Below are 23,505 nucleotides of genomic sequence, written 5' to 3' on the forward strand. Positions count from 1 at the left end.
ATGAAAGTTTGAAAACCAAATCTTAACTAAATCAGTTTCTATTTGCATGCTCAGGCAACCCTATAAAATTTTCTCATGCATGCTAACACTTGTCTAAGTACTCAGCTCTCGTGCATTGCTGTATTTTAGAGTGAGTTTATATTGGACACGGCACAATCCCTACTTTCCCTCTTTTAAGAGCCTTTTCTGTATTTGTCTTGCACAACTGGGCCTTTGCCAGCAGCCTCTTTCTTCAGCGCTGAGACAGGGTGATGCCCACACAGTCCCTAAGTCACATTCCCAATACATTACCCTTACAGAGAGGGGATCTTGGGGGGAGGGGTTAAGTGGGGGGGGGGGTTGCCTTTTTTTAAAGACCTTTCCTGGTGCTCCACGGGGTTTTTCCCCATGGCTGCCAAGCCTCAGCAGCTCTCCCTCAGAGGTGGAAGACCGGTGGGCCACTTCCCCTGGCACTGCTTCTCACTTGCCAAGCCTGGATGTAAAAAAAAAAAAAGAGTATTTACCAAGAAATGGGGTTTCTGATTTTTTAATTGTTTTTTCTTTTTTTTCTTCCTGAGACAGGCTCGAGCGTTCCCGCTTTCTGCTCCCGCACCGGCCCGGGCCTTGGCTCTACACTTCTCCCGGGGACAGCCAGCTCGGAAACGGGAGGCCTCAGCCGCTGCCCTCGGGCGGGCTCGGAGCCTAATGGCCCTCAGGCCGCCGAGAGGGACCGGGGTGTTCCGCTGGCGGCTGCCGGTACCGGAGCGCCGCCCGTCCCGTGAGGAGCCAGCAGTACCGTGAGGACCCCCCTTACGGAGCCACCCGGCCTCCCCACCGCCCCCGGGGAGCGGGGCGGGGCGGGGCCGGGGCGGGGCCCAGGGAGGGCGGGCGGCGGGTGGTGTCCATGGAAACCGAGCGCACGCGGAGCGCCGCCCTCCTTCCCGCCGGGCCGCCGCCGCCATCATCATCATCATCATGATGCTGTTGGGCCGCGGGCTGGACGCCAGGTAACGGGGCGGTGAGGGGGAAGGGGAGGCCCCGGGGGCGCCGCCGTCTCGGCGCCTGTTACTGGTCTCTGCCTGTCCCCCGGAGGGCTGCTCCCGGGGGCTGGCTGCGTTGCTTGGCCTTGCCGGGCTGGGGAGGAGGCCCTGTTTCAGTCAGGGTACCCCGGGAGCGGCGTGGGGGTCTAGGGGCGATGCGGGCCCAGTCCCCCCTTACGGCAGGTAACCGCCCTAGGGGTGGGGGAGCCGCCTCTGTTTTCCTCGGGTAAAGGCCGCAAAACTTTTCTAGGCTTAGTGTGCTGTGCAGAGATGAGGTAAGGACTCGCCGATGTAATCGGGCCTCTCGCTGATAATTTTGTGGTCGCCTCTAAGCGGTCACAAACAATTAGGGGGGTGAAAAAAAGAAAGCTTTTCAAACCCCCGTCTAAGGAAATGTAGTGTTTCATGTCCCAAAATTAAATATTATTTGCGTGGGAGTACTGTGAGATAAAAATTGTAAAGTGGGTGAGGAAATGTCCTTAAGGTTTCCCCCTGGGAAACGCTTTCTGACATGAAGACCTTCCGATAAAATAAGGAAGACCTACCTTTTACTGAAGATTTTATCAGGTAGTATTAATTTTGAAAAACAACTCTATTAATACTTAATGAGACGCTTACTTTCCCACTCACTGGGTGAAACCTTTCCTATTCAAATGGTTCTATGCTCAAGCATGTCCCAGAGGGCTGAACAACTTACCTGGAATTTTTGTTTTCTTTGAACAAAATCTCTTTTAAACAGTGTTCTAGACTGCTTCCCATGAAGCAACACAACTGGTTTTTTGCCTGTAGCAGAATTTTGGCCTGAAATATTTCTCCTGAAGAGTTCCTGAAGAAAGGTGTTCTTCATTTGAATTGACTGCATTGTTGTTTAGTCTTAAAGTATTAAATTTCTTCCAGTTTTTCTGATTTTCATTGTCGTGATATGCAGTCAATATTTAAATATTAGTCAGCATTTGGAGTTGGGATAGCTTAAGGATATGAAGGAAGTTTTTCTTTCTGCCCCTCACCAAGACAGTGGTGAAAGTGAATTCTCTTGCTGAGAATTCCAGCACTTCACATGAATTACTTCATGTAGACCATGGAGGCATCTTAGGACCCAGTATCTGGCAGTTACTGCTCGCTAAATTGTCCTGTAGTTGATTCAGATCAACAAGAATTGGCATGAATTCACTGACACTGATTTGATTTAATAGTATCACTGTAGCATAACGAAAGCAAGACCATCAAATGATGTAGGAATAGGAAAGCAAAATATCAAGTGAAATATATGAATTAAAAATTCAGAACGAGTTATCTGGATCATTAATAATGAACCATACAGGCATTTGGTTCAAATTAAAAAATGAATTAAATTAATATAATTTAAAAGAAAATAATTTGTTGGTGTGATGAGTGTCCTTTCTGTGTTTTTAGAGTTTTCACCTCTATGCTTCTGTCCATTCACTTTTCTTCTCTAATTCTCAGGGATATTTATCCTCTGTAGTGCTGATCAGGAGCAGTCTGGTACCCGTTCACAATTTAAAGAACATTTAATACCTTTACAGATTTGCCCTCTACTGCCAAATTTCTCCAGCCATTGTCTCGTCTGTTTAGACTGAAGACTCCTGCAGGAAGTTGTATGACCCAGTCTTATTTGAGGCCTGCAGGTGTTACCACTATGTTAGTAATTAATACCAACTGTAATAGTGAGCTTTTGCTTAACCACAAGAGCAAAACTTCTGAGCTGATTTTTGTGACTTGGATTTACCTCCACTGGATCTTTGTTTTTAAGTATAACTCCTGCTTGGTTTGTTATTCATTCATAAATAAGCACATATTACATCAGACTGTTACAACATTATCTTTTTAAGAATAGATTTCTGTCTTGCACTGAAATGAGATGTCCAAATCATGTATAAATTATTAATAGTATAATTATATACTTTTTCTTCTGTATGTGTTGTAAACATTTATCCCCTTGTAATTTTTCACTTATTTTTTCTTTGGTATCCAGGGACAATCAGACTAGGCAAATACAAGATGCTGTTTCAAATGTGGAAAAACATTTTGGTGAATTGTGCCAAATATTTGCTGGATATGTACGTAAAACTGCCAGACTACGAGACAAAGGAGATCTTCTAGTAAATGAAATATATGCATATGCAGCCACAGAAACACCAAACTTAAAAGTTGGACTGAAAAACTTTGCAGATGAATTTGCCAGACTTCAGGATTATCGCCAGGCAGAGGTACAAAATTAAAGCTGTACATGTTGTGTTTGCCATCTGAACTTTTCAGTTACTTATCTGTGATTAAAAGGGAAAAGACACACTCTGCAATCATGAGAGAAACATAGGAGAAAACACTTTTAAATATATTAGTGGCAGAGCAGGATATTCCTCGTTTACTCTGCTGATAACTTTAGTGAAAAGTGCCTGTGATAGTCCTGTTGAAGTCAGTGAAACTACCCGTATGAGAGCTCACAGAATCTGAGACAGAGCAAGTCTTTTATTGGTCTTGGACTTTGGATTATGATTTATGATTAATAAAGTGTTCTTCTAGTTTTGTGTCTTGACTTGTCGAGCAGCAGCTGAGGTAAAATCAGACATTTTCCTTTTGCTGAGTCCATTATCCAGAAGCAGGATGGAAGAGAATACTAACTGGAATCCCTCACTGGGCACTGACAGCCCCTCTGAGGTGCTGTTAGGGACCACTGTAGATTTCGTAAGTCTGTAGTTCAACACGAAAAGTACAAACTTGATTTGGACCACGTGTGACAATACAGTCACATTTCTGCTAGATAACTGAGAGTGTGAAAAAAGGTGTTTATGCCACTTACACATCTATGCGCAGGGCCAGTCAAATTGTAACTTGTGATCCAGAATTCCAAATGCTGAGATTTAAGAAAAAATAAGTTCATTCACATGTACTCAAACTACTTCTTTGGAGTACATACCTATTCTTTCAGTAGGGCATAGAAAAATCCCATTTATAGTTTTGAAAAGCTAAGAACCATTATAATTTAAAAAAGAGACTAAAGTAGTTGACATTCTTGATGTTTTCAGATAGGACTTTTTTTTTAAAAAAAAAAAAGCAGCATTGCAAGTCATCTTTCTATATTAATGAAGTAGAAAAAAGACAACCTTTTGAAAGAAGTTAATCTGTGAGGTATCTAGTCTACTAAGTAGATAGAAAACCAAGAAATATGCATGAATCTTTAACAACATATTCAGGGCCAGATTTTTTAAGAAGTAATAAGAAATACAAGGGTGTGGGTAGTGCGATTTTTTTTTTGCATAAGCTCTTATGCATCTGGCTCCAGCTGAGCCACACGTAAGTCCTTATGCTTCAATTGATGTAATAGCAATTTATCTCTCTGTTAACAGGGTAAATTTATGTTATGGCCAAAGGTGTATGTGAAGTCAGACTGCATGATCTCTGTCCGTTTTCACCTTTAAACTATGAATCTGTAATTTTGAGGTACCTATGTAACAGCTTGAGTTTTGCTTCTTTTAAGTATGTTTTTAAAAACTGACGTTTGGCCTACATCCTCCTACCATGCCTGTCCCCAACCACCACTGCCCTTTGAAGGAGGAAAGGCAGAAGCAGCAAAGGAAAATAGAAGCTTTTAGCCTTTAAATCAAGTTCTCCTTTGCTCATGAAAACCAAATAGATAATCTCAGCTTTATTTCTTTTGGGCATCAGGTTAATTAACAGTTTTCATATATATTGGCAATGTGGGCAAGAGAAAATTCACTTATAAGGGTTATCGATTTCTGGTCTTCAGCTGCAGTGCTAGATATATAAATGCTGAGGTGTGAGGTACTTCCACAACATGTGAAAGGGTAGGTAAGCAAGATGGGCAGGTTATTGGGTATGTCTACATCATGTGCTTCATTTAGAGCCTTACTGCCCTATTCCATTCTATTCTATTGGTAGTTTAAGTCAAATTGTTTGATGGTGCACTGGTAGAGTGTAGTAAAGGAGAAATATTTGCTTTAGCTGGCATAGATTTTGGCTGACTGGTGACTGCCAGTTTAGAGGGGAGTGTAACGTCTGTCCCTTCCTAGCAGAGGTATGCACCCTGTGCTAATTTGGACATAACAGTGACGGACCAGATGGCTCACTGATGTAAAGTCATCGGCAGCTTATGCTGGGGCCACTCGGGCAGTATTGTCAATTTTGACAAGCAGGCAGGTCTTATCCTATTGCCTGTCTGACCATATGTAGCTGGTTTTCTGCCTAGGAGAACTGAAACAAGAATTCAGATGCACTCATCTATGAGAGCATTCATGCATTTTACACAACCCATTGTTGGTACTTTTAATATTTTCAGTACCTACGATGCTGTTTCCATTATTTTAAGAACAGAAGGGTTACATTTCGTATAGTATGTTTGATAGCAAAGATGCTTTAGCCCATAATCTATCAACAAGGGTAGAGGAAATACATTGATTTTTAACTCTAGATAGAAAGCTACAGATATCCAAGATGCAGCTGATGTATTTATCACTCAGTTGTTAGAATCTCCATGTTTTATTTATCCCTATGTATTGCCAATGAAGAAAAAGGAATTCTACTAGAAATCAGCGTGAGCTCATCAAAATACAAATGATTTACGGTTAATTTAATTTACTATGTTTTTTGCAATATTTTTAAAACCTCCATCCCACTATATTTTCAGCACATATGGACTAAATTCCTAATAAGATGAGTCACTAGTAAATGAATTGTTCCCTGTTTCTGGACACCATAGATGCAAATGATTTTAGTGACCTTGTGATTTCTTTTGTAGGTTGACAGGCTTGAAGCCAAGGTTGTTGAACCTCTGAAAAGTTATGGGACCATAGTGAAACTTAAAAGGGTAGGTTAAATGTCTGTTTTCTCACAGGGTATGTTTTGGTCTTCTGGCCACTCAGTTGAAAACTTCTACTTTGCAGAGGGGAGTGGTTCTGATTTTTCATATTGCAGTAATCAGTCTAACTAAATTATACAGTAATACATCTGAATTGAAGCTATACAGATATTGGAGGAAAAAGCTTTGATGTGAAGGCAAGGATATTCAGACTCTTGGAGCACAAGCAAATGCTAAAAAAAAAGGCATTGTGGATAGTGTGAAACTTCCTGGATAGTGCAAATTCAGGACATTTTTCTTTATAAATAATGTCATTCTTTTTATTATTATTCAGAGTTCCAAAAGGTGAATTACATATAATGCTTTTAGCTCTTAATCATCTATAAGCTGCCTTTAACAGCTTTTCTAACTTAGAATTGCGTTCTACACTGAAGTTCATAATGTAGAAGAAGCTTTTTCAAACTGATAAATAGGTAGTGGCTTGAATCCCTCTCTGTCCTGCAAAGTCATCAGACCTGAAGATACACAGAAAGTGAGGTCTGTTCATTCACTATATTCTGGAAATAGTGTATATAGGGGTTTGAAATATTCCCACAAAATATCTGTAGATTTCTTTCCTCCAGAAGCGATAGCTCGAGCAAGTAAATGTAATAAGGAGATATTAATTTATAGGATGAAAGCAGCTCTTCGTAATACTTGTATATTATATAGAGGTTACCTTCATCCTGTAAACTCAAATCTGTAGTTGATGTATATATCTGTATCATAATCTATATAAATTGAAAGGTAAAATGATCAATATTTGATGGTATTTTGCATACAAAAATCTTCCAGCGTGTTCATCATGGTTAATTTTAGTACATTGTGGCATTTCACCTCAAACTGAAGCGTTTTTCATGTGTTTGTGTTTTTGTTCTTGTATATTTTCAATATGGTGAAGAAGTGAGTACAGTGTTCAGAACTTACTGCACTTGGTTTTCAGAGAAACAATCATGAAGGAAATGCATCCTGCGCTTGAGTGGTACTACGTGTGGTAGCCCTTAGCAGAGTTGTAGACTATAGAGCCTGTATCCTAGAATTTGGTATTTTAGTAGTCACTCTGAAACCCAGTTTGTGCGACCTAGAACTGACCGAGTGTATTCTATAGAATATAAATGTTGAGGGTGGAAGACAAGTTTCATGTGTTTGTGGCAGTTGTGTTTCTGAGGAGACACACAGAACACTGCAGCAGTGCTTGGGGCTTCCAAAGCATTGAAGATATGTAAACATCCTCAGTAAACTGAGGACAGAAGCAACTGAAGCCAGGTCATCCCTTGCAGCAGTGAATGGCATTTCCTGTTGTCTTTGCCTTTCAGAATGCCACAAGCGTAACATGTTTATCTTAGCTACAGTGAGGAGTGCAAAAGCATTCTTAAACTGTAGATGGGATTAACTATTTTATCAATGTACCTTTGAACTAAGAGAGACTTCACTAAAGATGCAGGCCATTAAATCATTTAATTTTCCCCCCCCCGCCCATTACCATAAACCTTGGTTAAGACTTCAACTGTCCAGTCTTCAGTTATTGTCTCTAGACACTGGGACATTTTTAGTGAAAAAGGAACTTTTGTCACTTATGTAAAGCTAGCACAGGGTGCTAGTTGTAAGACTGTTTTACCTATAACTACATTAGCGAATTACGTAAAAACGGGCAAAAAATGTCATTATAGCATTTTTATAAAGGGGATGTTCTCACTGCTACTTATTGGGTGTGCTCCAGGGTATACACAAACTATTTTTGTGCTGTATCTAAAAAGAACTGTTGCTTTTTCTGTCGGGTAAGTCATCAATATCCTGTGATACTAAATGCTTTAAAGAGGCCCAAGTCAATCAGAATAGAGTTGTCATTTAACTGCTAATGCAATAAAATTGTTTCATTCACATGTCCTGGTTTACTATGCCAGGTCGCTCTCCGGGGCAGCTTCAGTGGAAGCTAGTATAATATTCTTGTCCTGTAATGCAGCCTCAGTGTAGGATTTTAGGATTTCTTTCTGTTTCATTGTTCTATATATCAATCTTCACTTTCTGCTTTTTGGCAACTCTGTTCCTGCTTCCTTTTCTTCATATAAAACAGGACATCATAAAACCAAGGTGATCCACCTGCAGAAGAAAGGACTGGTTTGCTTTAATAACTTCAGTGACTAAAGCAGGTAACAGTACAGTGATGAGGATCTGCCAGCTCGTTGTCTGGTGGATGGACTGTAGCTGTACTTCTGTATGGTTTGAAATCAGATAGCTGACCAGAGTTCTTACGTGTGACTTGAATTCATAGTTTAAAGCCAGAAGGACTGTGAATAATTTTATATTCTCTGTATCTGTCCTTTATCTCACTGGTTATTACATTCCGTTCCATTTCTCCTTGGGTGTAATTAAAGCATGCTTTCCAAAAACGCATCAAATCTTGGTCTGAAGATGCTGGAGGGGAATGTAGGACTGTTCATGGTAGTTAGTGGTTAGTTGATGTTTGTGGTGTTTTGTTTTAAATGAAAGACTTCACCTCATCTGTGCTTCTTGTTACATATTCCACTGAGATTAAAGAGCTCAGTGATGCTCTATTTTTTTTCTGGTTGAAGGTATTTAGATGCTAGTAAAACCCATTTTTCATTCTTTTCAGTTAGCTAAAAATGTAGACCTTAATTCTTTCATCATAATGGCATTTTCCCCAGCTTTTGATTATTTTTTTTAATGTTTTTGTCTGCACTCTCTTCAGTTTTTCAACATCCTAGACAAAATATATATGTAACTCTGCCCTATCTTTGCACATCCAAAACTTGTATATAGCTCCACCCCTATAGGCACAGTAGCACTGAATCTTTGTCAGGCTTTGGCTAGCACAGAGAAGGATGATGGCTGTTGTTGCCACAGAGAAGAGAAGTAGAGAAGTGCAGTCCCTGTGGGTATTTCCAGTCACTGTGTGCTAGAAAGAAAATACAGACTTTTATAATAGTAACTCTAGTGGTTTCCTTAGCATTCTCAAGTATACTTTGCATGAAAGTCAGAACTTGGTACTGACTGCTGCCTGTTTTGTTTTTTTCTTACTGATTTATTTGATGCCACTTTTTAGTTCAAATGCCACCTATATTCCACTGCTAGGCCCAGAACAGACCTGTCTTCTACTGCTTTGGGGATCTCTGCTTTTGACCATGTACTGTACTTTTCATGAAAAGCTGTAAATCTCTTTTTCTTTTTTCGCAACATATTAAATTATGCTGTGTGCTACAGAGACCCGGGCAAGGTGCTAAACTCTCTTGGTCCCCATCAACTTCTCTTTCAGGGGAACATTAACAGGACAAGATTAGTAAAATCTGATTTTGTTTAAAGCAGAAGTTTTGTTCATGTTTTCTAGGCAATGCATGTATGAAGAAAAGTGCATTTTGTATTATCCTAAATTTGTTATCCTAGATCTATTTCAAACATGTCTAAAAAATTTTATTTCCAGGATGATCTTAAAGTAACTTTAACAGCAAAGAACCGAGAAGCCAAGCAATTATCTCAACTGGAAAAGACACGTCAACGGAATCCATCAGATCGACACATTATTGTATCCTGTATTTCTAGTGGCTATAAGAAATATTTTTAGAATTTCTCAGGAATTGCACTATTGTGTTTAGAAAATAATACGAAAAGAATGCTCTTCAGAGGGACTGTTTCCTATGTTGATGTTGAATCTTTTCTTAAACTTTGTGATGAGTTACAGCTTGTAATAGCTTTGTTACTCCCTTTTTGATTGAAAAGAAACTATGACGTATTTGATATCCTTATGCAGAGAGGTAGGCATAGATTGCATCTTGGAATTTGGAGGTTTTTGAAAATAAGTGTAATCAGACAACTCCTTTTTTTACTTCTGCGGATTTTTTGTTCTCCCTGTCGTTTTGGTAGTTGTGCTTCCTTGTACCTAGATGGGGCATGAGTTTCCTCCAATTGTGAGGAAATGTGAAAGGAAAAGTTGTTATTCTGTTAGTAGAACACTCAACTAGACTACTCTTCCTTTCAAAAGACCAGTGACCCTACCCAGTATACTACTTTGTATCACAGAGGGAAAAATTAAGCCTCCACAGAATTTCCATTAAAATCTCATTGGAGTTTCAAATTCTGAAGCAATCAGAATCTAGGAAATGCCAAAATAAAGGTGATTGAGGCAATCCTACTTCAGTCCCTTTATGCCTATGTATTATGATACAGCATTTAAGTTCATGATGATGGGCTGTTTATTTTTGGTTACACTCTTAACAGTGGACTCAGGAGTGAAGCACTACTATTCTTTGTAGGATTTCATCAGCTTCATTTCAGAAATTAGGATCTTTCTAGTGACTGGGGCATGGGACTGCAGAAAGAGCGAAAATGATTGTGATGGCCAGCAGGAATGCCACCCAGGAGAACTACATTTTATTTTTGTCTCTGCCAAAGAATTCCCATTTAACATTAATCAAATCAGTTAAATTAAGTGATGACTAATTAGAGTTCCTCATGTAATAAAGACACACGGATGTCAGCCGTAGGGTTAGAACTTGAGCTGTGATGCACAGTTCTCTTCCATTAGAATTAAGGGAGTTAATGATAACAGTAAGCTATTCTCCCCAAAGGGAGACTGGTGCCATTTTTTTCCCTCTTGTGCTAATTCCCAGTTGATGTCATGGGTACATTGCTGGCACCTAGGTTGTTTCTTCTTGTCTCTTTGCTAAGCTATTCCCAAATATTCTCCTGTGGCCAAGCTTCTTGTAACACCTGTGTTTTCTGTACTTAAGACTTTGCCTGAAGAGTTATTAAATCTTAGTACAGTCTGGTTCTGGCATATGGCCGAAGGCACCAAATGCTATGTATTTGCATTTTGAAGGGATCAACACAAAATGTATAAAAAGTATTGGGAACAAGAGTATGTTCCTTTGCTTTTGAGGATGTATGCAGGTCAGCTTTTAGGTCTGAGAGAGGCTTCACCATGTTTGTAAGCATAGCTGTTAGGCTCCAGCAATGGTTCTCTTATTCTTCAGTAACTGTGATATTTCAGCAGCAAACAAATTTAGCCACAGATAGCAAAGGATCTGTACTCACTCCCAGATTTCAAGTCCATCTTATAAAACATGGAGTTAGTACAGATTTGAAAAGAAAACCTTACCAGAATTTTTTTTTAATATAAAAATGCATTTTTTAAAATCAAAATGGATTTTATTTTTCTAAAATGGTCTACCTAGGTTGTCTGATTTTTTGTTTGTTTTTTTTTTAAATAAATAAATAACCAAACCCACAGTCCAGGACAAACAGCTGTCCTGAAATATTTTGGCCTGGATACATAAATTCTAGCAAAGCTGTAACAAACTGTAAGTAATGTCTTACAGCAAGAAGCTTCAGACGTAATAATAGCACCCTACAAGTATACAGAAGTTTTGAAATATCTGAGGTAAATACTTAACAATATATTAAAAATAGAAGTGAAAACAGATACTTTTTATGAATATTGTTATTTTGCCATTTTTTCCTTTACTAATACTTCCAGTCACAGGTGAGTGTTTCAGAAGAGAAAATATCAAACTGCTGTTGTGCCAAATTATTCAGTTTCTGCAAGTTTAGACATTTCACTCTACAACAAACAAAATTCCTTTCCCAAAGCATCTGCGCACCAAATCTGGCCAGTCTATTTAAGATAGATCAAGAAGATATATTTGATTATCATAGAAATAACATACTGTATTTGCATGTGTAATGGCTGCCTATGCGTAACAGCTGCCTTCATTTAGAGAGAGTGACTGATTGTGATAATTGAGAATACACAAAATTTCTTGTCTTACTCTGTTTCCCTCCTGTGTTTTGGGCAAAATCCAGAAAGGGATATGAACATGTGACCTTATGCACTATTAAAGATCATTACCAATTTTGTTTGCCCAGTATTGGCAGAATTGTGTCTATGACTTTAAGCTGGTTTTGTAAGGAGATTGTTCCAAATTGATAATCCTGTAATACAAGGTTACCAGATTTTAATCAAAGAAAAAGAAGTGACAGAGCATGCCTTATGCCTTAGGTTTCCGCATACATAGAACACTAAAAACTAGATCAGAGGAACTGGGTCTTTGGTGTCTATTTCCATTTTTTAAAAAAAAAAAGTTCCTCTCTTAAGTTGCAGTGTTGTAGAAATGGGAAGAATCCTACGTCTTGATCGTAGGATACAATTACTTGATCCATATGCTATTTCCAAATCCCAGGACAGAATAGATTCCTGATGATACTCACTGACAGAGCCTGTAAGTGAACACTGTCCTGACTAGTTTATGATGTTTGACCAGTAATGTATGGAAAATAAAGCAAGTTTAGACCCAAATTTTGCAGTCTTCAAGTGCACGATCTTACATCTTTACATCGTTATTTTGTAATAGTACACAGTTCTCAGACTTTACGTAACCAGAATAGCTTCAATATCTTTATTTAAATGGTAGTGTGCATTTTTTATACTGTTGATAGTTATACCTAATTAAAATACATAATCTAAAATGCTTTTTGTAGTAACAAAGTAAGAAAAACTGTATTTATGCATTACAAATTGGCTGGTGTGTCCCCTCCCCAGTGCCCCGTTAAAGATATCTTTTATAAAACATTTTATTATAAAAATACTAAAAATACAAAATACCTGAAATGCTTTTGGATCTAAAATTAAATCTAGTCTGCTGTTTGAGATAGATACTTACAGGAGAAGTGCATTAGTTCCAGCTGCTGCTCTACTGTCTATTTAAATAATTTATAAAAACTTAGTAAGATGAGGTTCAGCACATGACACTGGAAAAGATTTGTTCTAGACCCAGCAGGTTGACCTGCGCTTGAAAATAAAGGGTGATCTTTTCTGCGCATCCACCACTCTGCCTTATGCACTCCTGCCCTCTCCTTTACACTAGCTGAAAAAAAACCTTAACTTTTCTGAAGGGTAAACCCTTGTTGCTGGGTTAGTTCCCTGAATCCAGTCACTATATGTCAGGGCTGGCACCACGGAATTAGCAGATGATTATTACAGAAAATGGACTAGGGCAGTGGGACTTTCCCGACTGGCTACAGCTGGTCATTTTTCATGTTTCAGATCAAAGTCACAAGGGTGCTGAAGGCATCTTTATGTGTTTATTAAGCTACAAACAAATTTACAAATACAGTAACACAGATATGTACCATTTTGAAAACCCAGACTTAAATGTTTTGAGGGCAATTAGAGCAAATGTCTTTATCAAATACAGAACTAATTTCACCTTTGTGTTACTTCACCAGGCTGAAAGTGAATTGCAGAAAGCATCACTGGATGCAACTCGAACAACTCGGCAATTAGAGGAAACCATTGATAATTTTGAGAAACAGAAAATAAAGGACATAAAAGTAAGTGTGCTCATGTTTCAGTATATGACATCGCATTTCATCTTGCATAATAAAATTACTACAGTTAGTCTTTGGCAAGATTAGCAACATTTAATATTAACTTAAGTATTAACTTACATAAATATAAATCTTGTGGTATTTATGAATATTTCATAATCCAAATATCATGAACTTTGCAGTTAAAAAATCAGTTCATTATTCTTACAGTTTATTGAATTCAGAATTTTCGTGTATCCCTGTATCCAATTGTTTAGCATCTGCACCTTCCAACAGTTGCTGTGTTCTACTTCACCGGTAGCTGCATTTGTTAGTGGAATGATATATGTGGATTAGTATCAGCAAAATTAACAGAAATAGTTATAAGTAAATAATATATTTATCCATGCTGAAATTTGTGTAGTTTACTGCAGTTAAAAGTTTTACTGATGCAGAAAGCACAAAATATTGAGTGACTGCAAGTAATCAAAGCTTTCACTTCTCTCTTAATGTCAAACATTGTGGCTTAAGTCCCAAAGACTATACTGGGGACTATAGACTTAAAAACACTTGCATTATGCGATCTCAAAATTAACTATGTAATTGCTGAAGTGAGATACTTTTTTATCGGGGGGCGGGGGGCTAAATAGGAGAGAATGAAAGATGGTTGAAAAACCCAACCAAAGCAACCGGTACTTGATGTTAGAGTAATGTGACAAAGATTGTGTGAGTTCTCAAGATGTCATCATTAAGTGTTTCTTTAATATATAAAGAATATTTTATTATATAAAATATATAATTATCTGTAAATTATAGATATTCATAGAATATACAGATAATTTATCCCCAACCTGTTAAAAAAAGAGTGCCATCAATAAAGCAAAAATCCACTGACTACACCTTGCAAATACATATCAGGGAGTATCAAGTCAGTTTTCAGCGTGACATTTTTTTATTCCTAATGAGTCTCCTCTTCACTTTTCAAGCATTTACTTAGAATTTATTATGAAATGACAATTGCGTGACAGCCCATACAGCATTTATGTTTAATTTCTAAAATTCAGGTCCGACTTCTTAAAAGTACTAGGTATCGTCCAGTTATTTGTATCATACAAATACCAAGTACACAATTCAGTAATTTCATGTATTTGAAGTGGAAATGTACTTTACTGCATTAAGAAAAACTTTGTTTTCATTTGCTTTTAGAACATATTTTCTGAATTTATAACTATTGAAATGTTATTCCATGGGAAAGCTTTAGAGATATATACTGCTGCCTACCAAAATATCCAAAATATTGATGAAAATGAAGATTTAGAGGTAAGAGTGATTAAGATTTGCTTTTCAATTTACTTATTACATAAAAACAGTTTTCATACTTCAGGGCTAGACATGTCCCAGTCAGAAAATGCAACGTTTCAAGTTCCCAGAACAAACTACTTCCCTATACTGAGCCCGTTTTTGCACTTCTCCAGCAAGAGCGTGCAGGTTTATAAATGCAGAGATTTTAAAAACAGAAGGAACTGCAGTGGCAATCTAATCTTTCCCACAAAATACACGTAAGAGATTTTTCCTAAATTAACTGCCACTCCCACGTTCAGCTAATCATAGTTCTTAAAGAACACCTCTGCAGTGAATCTTGCTGTAAAGATGCACAGTAAGAGAAAATCTTACACTGCTCTGATAAGATGGTCTAAAGACTAATTACTTCATTAAAAATCTCTCTCTCCTTTCTGTTCTGAGTTTTGTTTGCTTGTTTTCATCTTTCAGTCATTGTTTTTTATTAGGCTGTTCTAGAATTAAGAGAAATTTGTTACCAAATTGCTGGTTTTGCCTTATGGCAGTTACAGCTTCCTTTCAGATCACCCTTTCTGTTCTCATTGAGTTATAGTCTGTATATAGTTTCCCAAGACATGTTTTCCAGTCCTCTATTCATTCTTGCAGTTCTTCTGGATGTTGGGCCTTTAAACTTACTATCATTGAAATGTATGTTGTGTGTATGTGTTCAGCTTGTCAAGAAAGCTGGATCATTTTTGGTCTTTTTTGTGAATTTTATCAGTCCTAATTTTATTTTTTCCATGACATAGCTGAGGACCAAGGATGGCAGTATTCAGTTAGCGCAAGGCATACAAAATCATGATTCTTCAGTGACAGTCACATTTGGGACCACTTGGTATTTTTACTTTATTTGAACTACACCATGGCAATTTTGTACTATTCTAGTTTCACAATTAAAATGTCCTGTAGCACCAATTCAAAAATATCCTTTAGGTCAATAATTTGTCTTTCACAACCAAATATCTATATCTCATTTTAAATTTCCTGTTAATTGGACAATATTTACTTTCCATAAAAATACTGACTGACCATAATTCTACTACCTTCCTTGACTTTATTAGTAAGTCTTGCATGAATAGCTTTATTAGTTTTAGTATCAGGCTGGTAGTCTTGTAATTTACTCTTTTTGGCTATTGGAAAGAACTTGTAAATGTAATGGATATGAGAGTTTCACCTGTATTCTAAGGGTTTTCCCAAATTTTTCTTGAGCTGCACATCTCCTGAACATTTCAGATAAAATTTCTTTGATGCAGCTGTGACTGGCAGCAAGGATTTGCTTGTGAAAGGTCTAAGAGTTCATCTCTCCAAGAAATGGAGAGCGTGAAGGGAGTTGTTGGGGTTTATAACTCTAGGTTAGCCTGAAACTCAGCTGTCTATGTTGTTGGGAAACCATTGCAGTTTTCCACTTGTAAATCCCCTCAGATCTCTGAAGAATGTTTACTTTGACCACATAAGTGTGTTGATACGTCTCAGGTTGAGCAAGGATGTTGTTTCAGCTGATGCATATCTCTAGAGCAAGTTTAATTGTTCAATGCTGCATTTTTGTTAGCTTCAGTCTTGGTGATTGCTAGTTTGCAAGCTGTATCATGGCATGCAAGTCACGGCTTTCTTAATTTGAACAGGTTTTTCGGAGCTCGCTTTATCCACCAGACTATCAATCTCGCTTAGACATAGTTCATGCAAATTCAAAGTCCCCCCTGCAAGGAACTGGCTCCTTAAAATCTTCACTGAGGACAGTACAGGTAAGAAAGAAAAATTAAATGCTAGATCACTGTATTAAAAGAATGTCTTAAATAGAGCCTTAGCTAATGTACATGTACATGGATCCAGTATCTTTACTCAGTTTAGGACAGTTATAAAGGTAAAGAGACTTCCAAGGGCATAAAGATCATGCTAAGCTTTTAATAACGCAGCTTCTAAATATCATTTTTATTTGAGGAAAAAAAAATCAGCTTTTAAAGCTACGTTGTTTACTTTTGAAAAATGCCATTTCCAGCAATACTATTTCTTTCATCAACAAACTGTGGCATCTTGCAGACAAAAGATGTAGGAGCTTATTGGAAACAGAAGTGCCATTCTTTAAGTAACACTTGCATATTCTTAGTCTCAGTATCCACGTCCTAGATTCTCTACCAGATCCTAACTCAGACTAGTAATACCTCCTAGCAGCAGAGCAAACCCATAACCAACAGACCTTTCCTTTTTTACTCTGAAAATTCAGAGCAGGTGAGGAAAAGGAGGGTAAACATAAGTGAAAGAGATGGAGAAAGTGCCACTGCTTTTGAGCCAGCTACCTTGCAAAAATCTTTGACATGTGTTTGCAGCAGTAAACTTGTAGACATTGCAAAATGGCTAAATTATTTTTTCTTTATTGCAGTCTTAATCCTGTAACTAAGATGATTCTTATCAGTGTTTCAGTTAAAGACAAAGATGGCCAAATTTAAAATGTACTCATGCCACTTTTCTTCTTTGGATAGAATCATGCATTGATATTGTAATACTAAAAAGTTCTCTTGACTTCATACACACCACTACCCCTTCTCTGCTCTCAACACAGAAAGGAACAGTTATTACAGTTGAGTTATTCTGTTGTTGAAAGTTTGTCGTGCCATTTGAAAAGGTAAATGAACCCAGTGATTCAGTGCATGAAGATCAACCTTGACTTTGAATAAGTTGCCCGTCCTCTCTATCAAACAAGCAAATTTCACGTTCAAGCTGCTTCAGAAAACGTTTACTTATTCATTTTTTTGAAGACCAGTGGAAGCTGTCAAAAATCTGTTGCCATCTTCCTTGAGAACTTCCTGCAGTGTGTAAAACTGTATCAAGGGTATAGAAGCATCTATAATTACTTTGAGGTGCCAGAAAGCGCTATGTTTTGGACTCTTAAAAAAAAAAAAACAAACACACACACCAAAAAAAAAAAAAACAACAGAAAACTGAATGTATATATACTAATTTCTCTCAGAGATGGAATGGAACTCCATTTTGACTAACTTGCAAGTTTACCTTACTCTCCTCCTAGACCTCTCTTTTAGCTATACCTTCAGATGTTCCTATTCTCATAACCTCTCACTGGAATATCTGAAAAGAACAGTAAGTCATCTACACCTAGAGGGAAACTGCAGTACACTTCAAAATAATGTCACCTTACTGGGCTATGCAGTGTGTCTGCAGAGGAGGATCACATGGGAGAAAAAAGGGGTGGAACACTGTACTAATACAGTCACTGTAGAGCAGTAAAGAAGAGGCAGGCATCCTGTTCCGCACACCCCCCCACGCTGCCCTTTCTGATTCTGCAAATGGTATGTTGCATCAGGAACAGTACCTTGAATTACACAAAGGGCTCTGATCTCTGGAACCCACCAAACACGTCACTAGCAGAAAATGCTGCGTTCAGAAAAACCTCCAGGTGACTTGTTTTACCTTTCTGTGCATCTTTCACTCCCAAAGTTTTCACAAGTCTGGTTTCATGCTACATAATAATCATTTACTGACCATAATGCAGTACTTTGGAATTTTCAGTCTGAAGCAGTATAAACAATATGGTGAGCAGTTCACAGAGTCACACTGACTAAGAGTACGGGGTGGGGGGCACGATACACAAACACTAACGTGTAAGGGGGAGGTGGGCAGGAAGTCACTGCATACCAGAGGGGATAAACTGTGCCAGTAACACAATACTTGTCTTTCAGAGGATTTAGCACATACCATCCTTGAATTCATTTCTGGTTCTGTGGACTACCTTTCTGTATTATTTCCATATTAAAAATCTAAAGTACTCCTTGAGCTTGATTCATTTTTTCCCAAAGAGCTACCTTCTTTTAAAGTTCTGGTGCCTTAACGTGATGTCCTGGTGCTTTGTCAAGCAACATGATAATCTAAGTGTGTCCTGTCACTCCTGGAGTGAGTGTTCTGGAAGGAGTACTGTATGCTAAATTATCAAAAGCAGGAATTTGCAAAGACCACTAGTATTTGTGTGTCCATCTTGATGCTTTTGTCCCTCAACTCTTTCCCCCCTTTCATAGTTGTTTTCAACTTGCACTCTGCCTAGCTGAAGCAATTGAGATGCTAGTTTCTCCATCCTACCTCACAGATATCATTTAGCAGACAGTACTATAAAACCACAAGGAAAGGAGCAATGGGCAATCCTGTTAGAAAGAATTAATGTCCCAATCTGCACTGACAGTACAACAGTAAGACTTGCATTTTTTTCATTTCTATGCAATTAATATGATCAGGAGAGAAAATTTCTATGCAACAGGAAAGCTGGTTTTCATAGGATTTGCTTCCCATTATGAGAAAACCTCTTCAGGGGTTCAGGGCTTTTTTTTTTTTAAACATGATGACTACTGCAGATACTTAGTTTTACACAAGTTCTGAAAAGGCTATTTAAGTTTTCATGACGACCCTTTGTAAATCTCTTCATTTTGCACTTGGCAATTTATCTTCAGCATTTCGTTTTACTGATTTGGGTTGGTATGCTATATTTTAAACAGAACTATAGCAGAAGAGAATGACCTTTTCCAGATATTTTAACTACACAAGTTTTATCCACGTGCATTTATTATAGCCAACTGTTTTGCACCTGCCCTCTAAGACAGCAAAGTATTATTTTAACCATGGCAGAAAATGTCTGCATGCAGGTGTTCCAACACTGCCCCCTGTGTATGACATGAGGAGAGGATTGCCATGCTTTCTGTAGTAGCACATGCAGTGAAACATGCAGCTTAACACCTTAAGCAAGGACAGTCATCCCCTACATGCAAACTTAGAGGATTCATTTTCTCATAAAACTGTTTATGATGAGCAACAAATTATCAGATTCCATTACATTTTTATATTATTTTTTCAGCATTAAGTAATCAAAAATTAAATTTTCAAGTACTGATATGTTCTAGCTTTATGGCAAAATAACATGGATTTAAACAACTGCCTAATTTCCTTTCTCACTTTCCTTACTCTGATCCAGTTTGTTTCTTAGGTTAGCCATCTTACCACTACCTCACCACTACCAGTGATAATATTTAATTTACTATTTAGTTCATTTAGTTAATTAATGACAGCATGGTCAGAGGTGCTTCAGTAGTGAGCGGAAAAAAGCCTTAAAGCCAAAATAGCACCTCTTATTTCAGGAAAGGGGAAGGGGGAGCTTTTATTCAGAAATATGACTGAAGTTCTGCTTAAGAATTTCAGATGCTTTAACTAGAAAAAACTTGGAAAATCAGTCTATCCATTGAAATGAAGCTACCTTAACAGGCTCCATCTGCAGCACTCCTTAATCTCCAGTTACAAATCAGTGTCATTGTCTTTTTCTTCTTTCACAGAATGAAAGCTTGCTGGTTTAGGCATTTAGACTCAAGTTAACCCAGCTTCATCCAATGATTAACTCCATTTTCTGTTATGTTCAGAGATTTGTAAGCAAGCATTTGCTTCAAGCTAAATTACGTACTTTGTGAGCATCAACAAGACTAAGGATTTTTCTGCTTTCATTAGTTCAATGATTGCAGTTTGCTTTATGCATACACAAAAAACTTCTGTTACATACATAGCTGTATGAATTATGAAATCTCAGAAGTCAACTTAATAACCAACATTTAAGGACTTTTAAAATAGGGAGTTGTTTATAAAAAAAAAAAAAGCAAGTTTTGTCTTCAATACTTGAAGTTGTATTGTACCACTGTATATAAGAAAACTCAGAACATATAACCAAAATTAGAGCTGCAGATGCCCTCAGAGAACTGCTGAACCTAAAATCATTTTTCAAAAGCATTCCAGATGACTTGGGTAACTATCTTTGAGTTTAATGTTCCTTTTCTCATGGGGAAGGAAGAAAAAAAACAGATTCTACTTTAAATTGTAAATGATGCATCTTCTGTGAAGAATCTATCTTCAATAGGAATTAGATTGAGCCCTCATTACAAAAAAGTATAGATGGCAGAATCTGTCAGATGAGATGAAAGCTTGGCAGCTGTCACTTGTTTTTAACATTTGATGAACCAAAAAAGAACTACAGTATCATTCTGAAGGGCAAGCACTGATAGGCAGGGAAACAAGTTCATATATGAATCGAGACTCTTCTAGTAACATTTGTCTAATTTATTCTCAGAAACAGCTTAGAGCAGCATAGTGCTGAGTTTTTCATTTAACTGAAGAGGTTTGATGTCTTCAAGATAAGACTATGCCTTAATATCTACATCTACAGCCTGCTGTCTCAACAGCCAACCCAGAAAAAAACCTGACCTAAATCCTGTTGATTTTTAATATTAATTCAATCGATGCAAAGTTTTCCCTATCCTATAATAGCTCTCAGCACTATGGGGATTTTTTTTAGCTTTTAAAAATCATTACTGTATTTCTATTTTGTGCCATATATCTTTCTGTTGGCATTGTGCATGTTACTAGAAGTTGAAGGGTTAAGGGATAAGCAACTTCCTCCCTCCCCCTAAACTAAAAACCTACAAGTACTTAGACTGGAAATGCCAACAGAGAATTGTTTTTCTTTCAGGAGAACAAACAGCTGATTTACTTTTGTTGGATTTTTGTTTTAGCAGATTTCCAGCAGTATGCTAAGAAAAGATGAAGAGGAGGAGGAAGATGAAGATGGCGAAGAGGAGGAGGAGGGGGAGGAGGAAGAGGAGGAGGAATTACATGCTACTAAGGAAGTGAGATAACAAAACTGTTCTAAGAGTCTGTTTTTTCGACTGGGAGGAAAAAAAAAGATTTCTCCTTACATAAATCAAAAACTTCACTGCGGCTGTATTTTTAAAATTCCAACAGGAGCAAGAATTGGCACTAATCACAAAGGGAGAGAAACAATGAGCAGTTTCAAAGAATGGAACAGAATCTGCTGAAAATGGACAATTTCAGTAGCTAGAAAATGAAACATTTAAATAGAACCCTGTATTATATTTGCATAGATATTATATTGCAGTCACATTTGCTTGAACTTACATGAAGAACAGTGTCCAAAAACCGCACTAAGCTGACAAGCAGTTATGAACATAACGGTTTGCTTGTTACTTTGCCAATGTATTACCTTATTCTCTAGCTACTCATCTCTTGGATTTAGTAAGTCCTCTGGCTATACCTGTCATAATTGGTTTTATACATCTTAAAGTAACTGTAGTTACTGAAGTAACTCAAGAAACTGATTACAGCAACAATCCTGTTACATTTCATTTTGTTACCAGCCTTGGATGGCAGAAGGCAGGGTGAGGTGTATTGTTTTCTCATTCTCATTTTCCTCAGGTGTGACTAAGATGACTTTTGATTCCTTTACACATACAGAATGAACATTAACAAATAAGGACCTAGTCCAGTATCTACTTTTAATGCTGCTTTGCTTTTAAATTAAAGTGCCTTCATAATAAAACTAGTTGATATTTTATATAGTTGACATTTATTATATTAGTTGACATGCTATATATAGTTTGTTTCATGTGTTTAACTGGTTGATTCAGTTACCGATTCCATCAAACACACAAGAAATTACATGTTTTGAGTGTAATTTCTTATCCTGTGTGGAGATTGTCATTATGCACGTTCATTTTTGAATAGCACACAGTTGTCTTCCAGAAAGCTGCTACCATATTGTTTATCTCTAGCTTCAGTATCTGCTAAATAAAGAACACATGTATAAATCTAGAATTTAAACCTGTAACTGGGAAAACAATCTTAAGTTATAACCAAGTATTTTTTCAGTTATGGAAATAAACCAGGAAGTGCAATGTTAATACTGATGCTGCCTTTGTCCACTGATGCAACATAGGCAATGCATACTTGTTTTGACAGGTGACAAAACAGGTTTTGCCAAAAAATAATGTGATGAAAATCTAAATGCAAACGTCACAATATAGGGTTCTGTTTTAAACCTAGAAAATAGTTTTACACCAGAATTACATACGTTGAACTACTGTTGACAAGGAGTAGAATATTAGTGATCAAAACTTTAGATATCTAGCTAATTCCCATCTATTTCAGTGTGTAGGGCACTTCAACAAATATTTGTATCACATCAGAATTATGATGACCACCACTTTACCATTTCATATTCAGTGAAGTCACGTAGTCCATCTCCAAAACAGATGGTTAACTTCGTGACTAGACCAGGTTTTCATATAATACACATATAAGCAAATAGCAATTATTTCTGTACTATGCCTTGAAAAAGGAATTCTGAATAAAAAAGGAAGCAGTGTTTAGATTAATTCCCACTAAAAGATTAGTAGCTAGGGTACAGAAAGAGAATTTTTTTTCCTTAGCAGCTTCAAGTTCCTTCTCCTCCCCTACCTCACAAAAAAAGTCAACTTTAGGAATAACAGAAAAACTTACAGAAGGGGAAAAATACGGTGTTGGGCAACTTTGTCCTGCATGTATGATGTCTTAAGTTTGCATGTTGGACAGAAATTGTGTGACCTCAAAACTGTAGATGAAAAAGTCACTGATTAAAGTATTCTAAAGCCAGAAGAATAATTTAGAATGTAATTACAGAACTAAATATTACCTAAAGATACTTTTGCAAAGATTCTTCTCATGGCATAAGTGCTTACTGCAAGACTGACAGTACTCCATTTGCTCATATATATTTTTGATGACTGACACTTAGATGATGCAGGCTTGGTATCCATTCTTGCTAAGAGTATTTTGCTACTCCATTGAACATGCTGGCCCATCCCTCTGGGACTAAGGATTATCTTCTTGTACTCATCAGATATTAGAGCTTTCCTGAATGCCTCAAAACTGCTTCTGTATGTGATCACTCGTTTTTGATGACAGAGACTGTTCTTTAAATCATAATTTTTGGACAATGGTAGCAAAAGCAACTTCAGAGTAAGCATAACTAAGGAAACTAGCTGTATTTTATATTACCACCACAAACTGCAGCATTTCATTTATTATTCTTTTACTATATGGATGGTACTTAAAAAGGAGGAGCAGTAATTCAAACCATGTAAT

General features: G+C 37.4%; 1 protein-coding gene across 1 annotated transcript; it reads left to right on the plus strand.

The window, feature by feature from the left end:
- The first annotated feature begins 868 nt into the window (after positions 1–868).
- CIBAR1 (CBY1 interacting BAR domain containing 1) lies at positions 869–22,270 on the plus strand. The gene is given in 10 exon segments (XM_068396370.1): positions 869–910; positions 913–986; positions 3,013–3,247; positions 5,794–5,862; positions 9,332–9,433; positions 11,384–11,389; positions 13,132–13,236; positions 14,419–14,532; positions 16,173–16,292; positions 21,102–22,270. Coding segments are annotated over 10 exon segments (972 nt in total). The 5' UTR covers positions 869–883; the 3' UTR covers positions 21,222–22,270.
- Positions 22,271–23,505: the final 1,235 nt, after the last annotated feature.

The sequence above is a fragment of the Nyctibius grandis genome, chromosome 3, assembly GCF_013368605.1.
Source record: "Nyctibius grandis isolate bNycGra1 chromosome 3, bNycGra1.pri, whole genome shotgun sequence".
NCBI classification, from domain to species: Eukaryota; Metazoa; Chordata; class Aves; order Nyctibiiformes; family Nyctibiidae; genus Nyctibius; species Nyctibius grandis.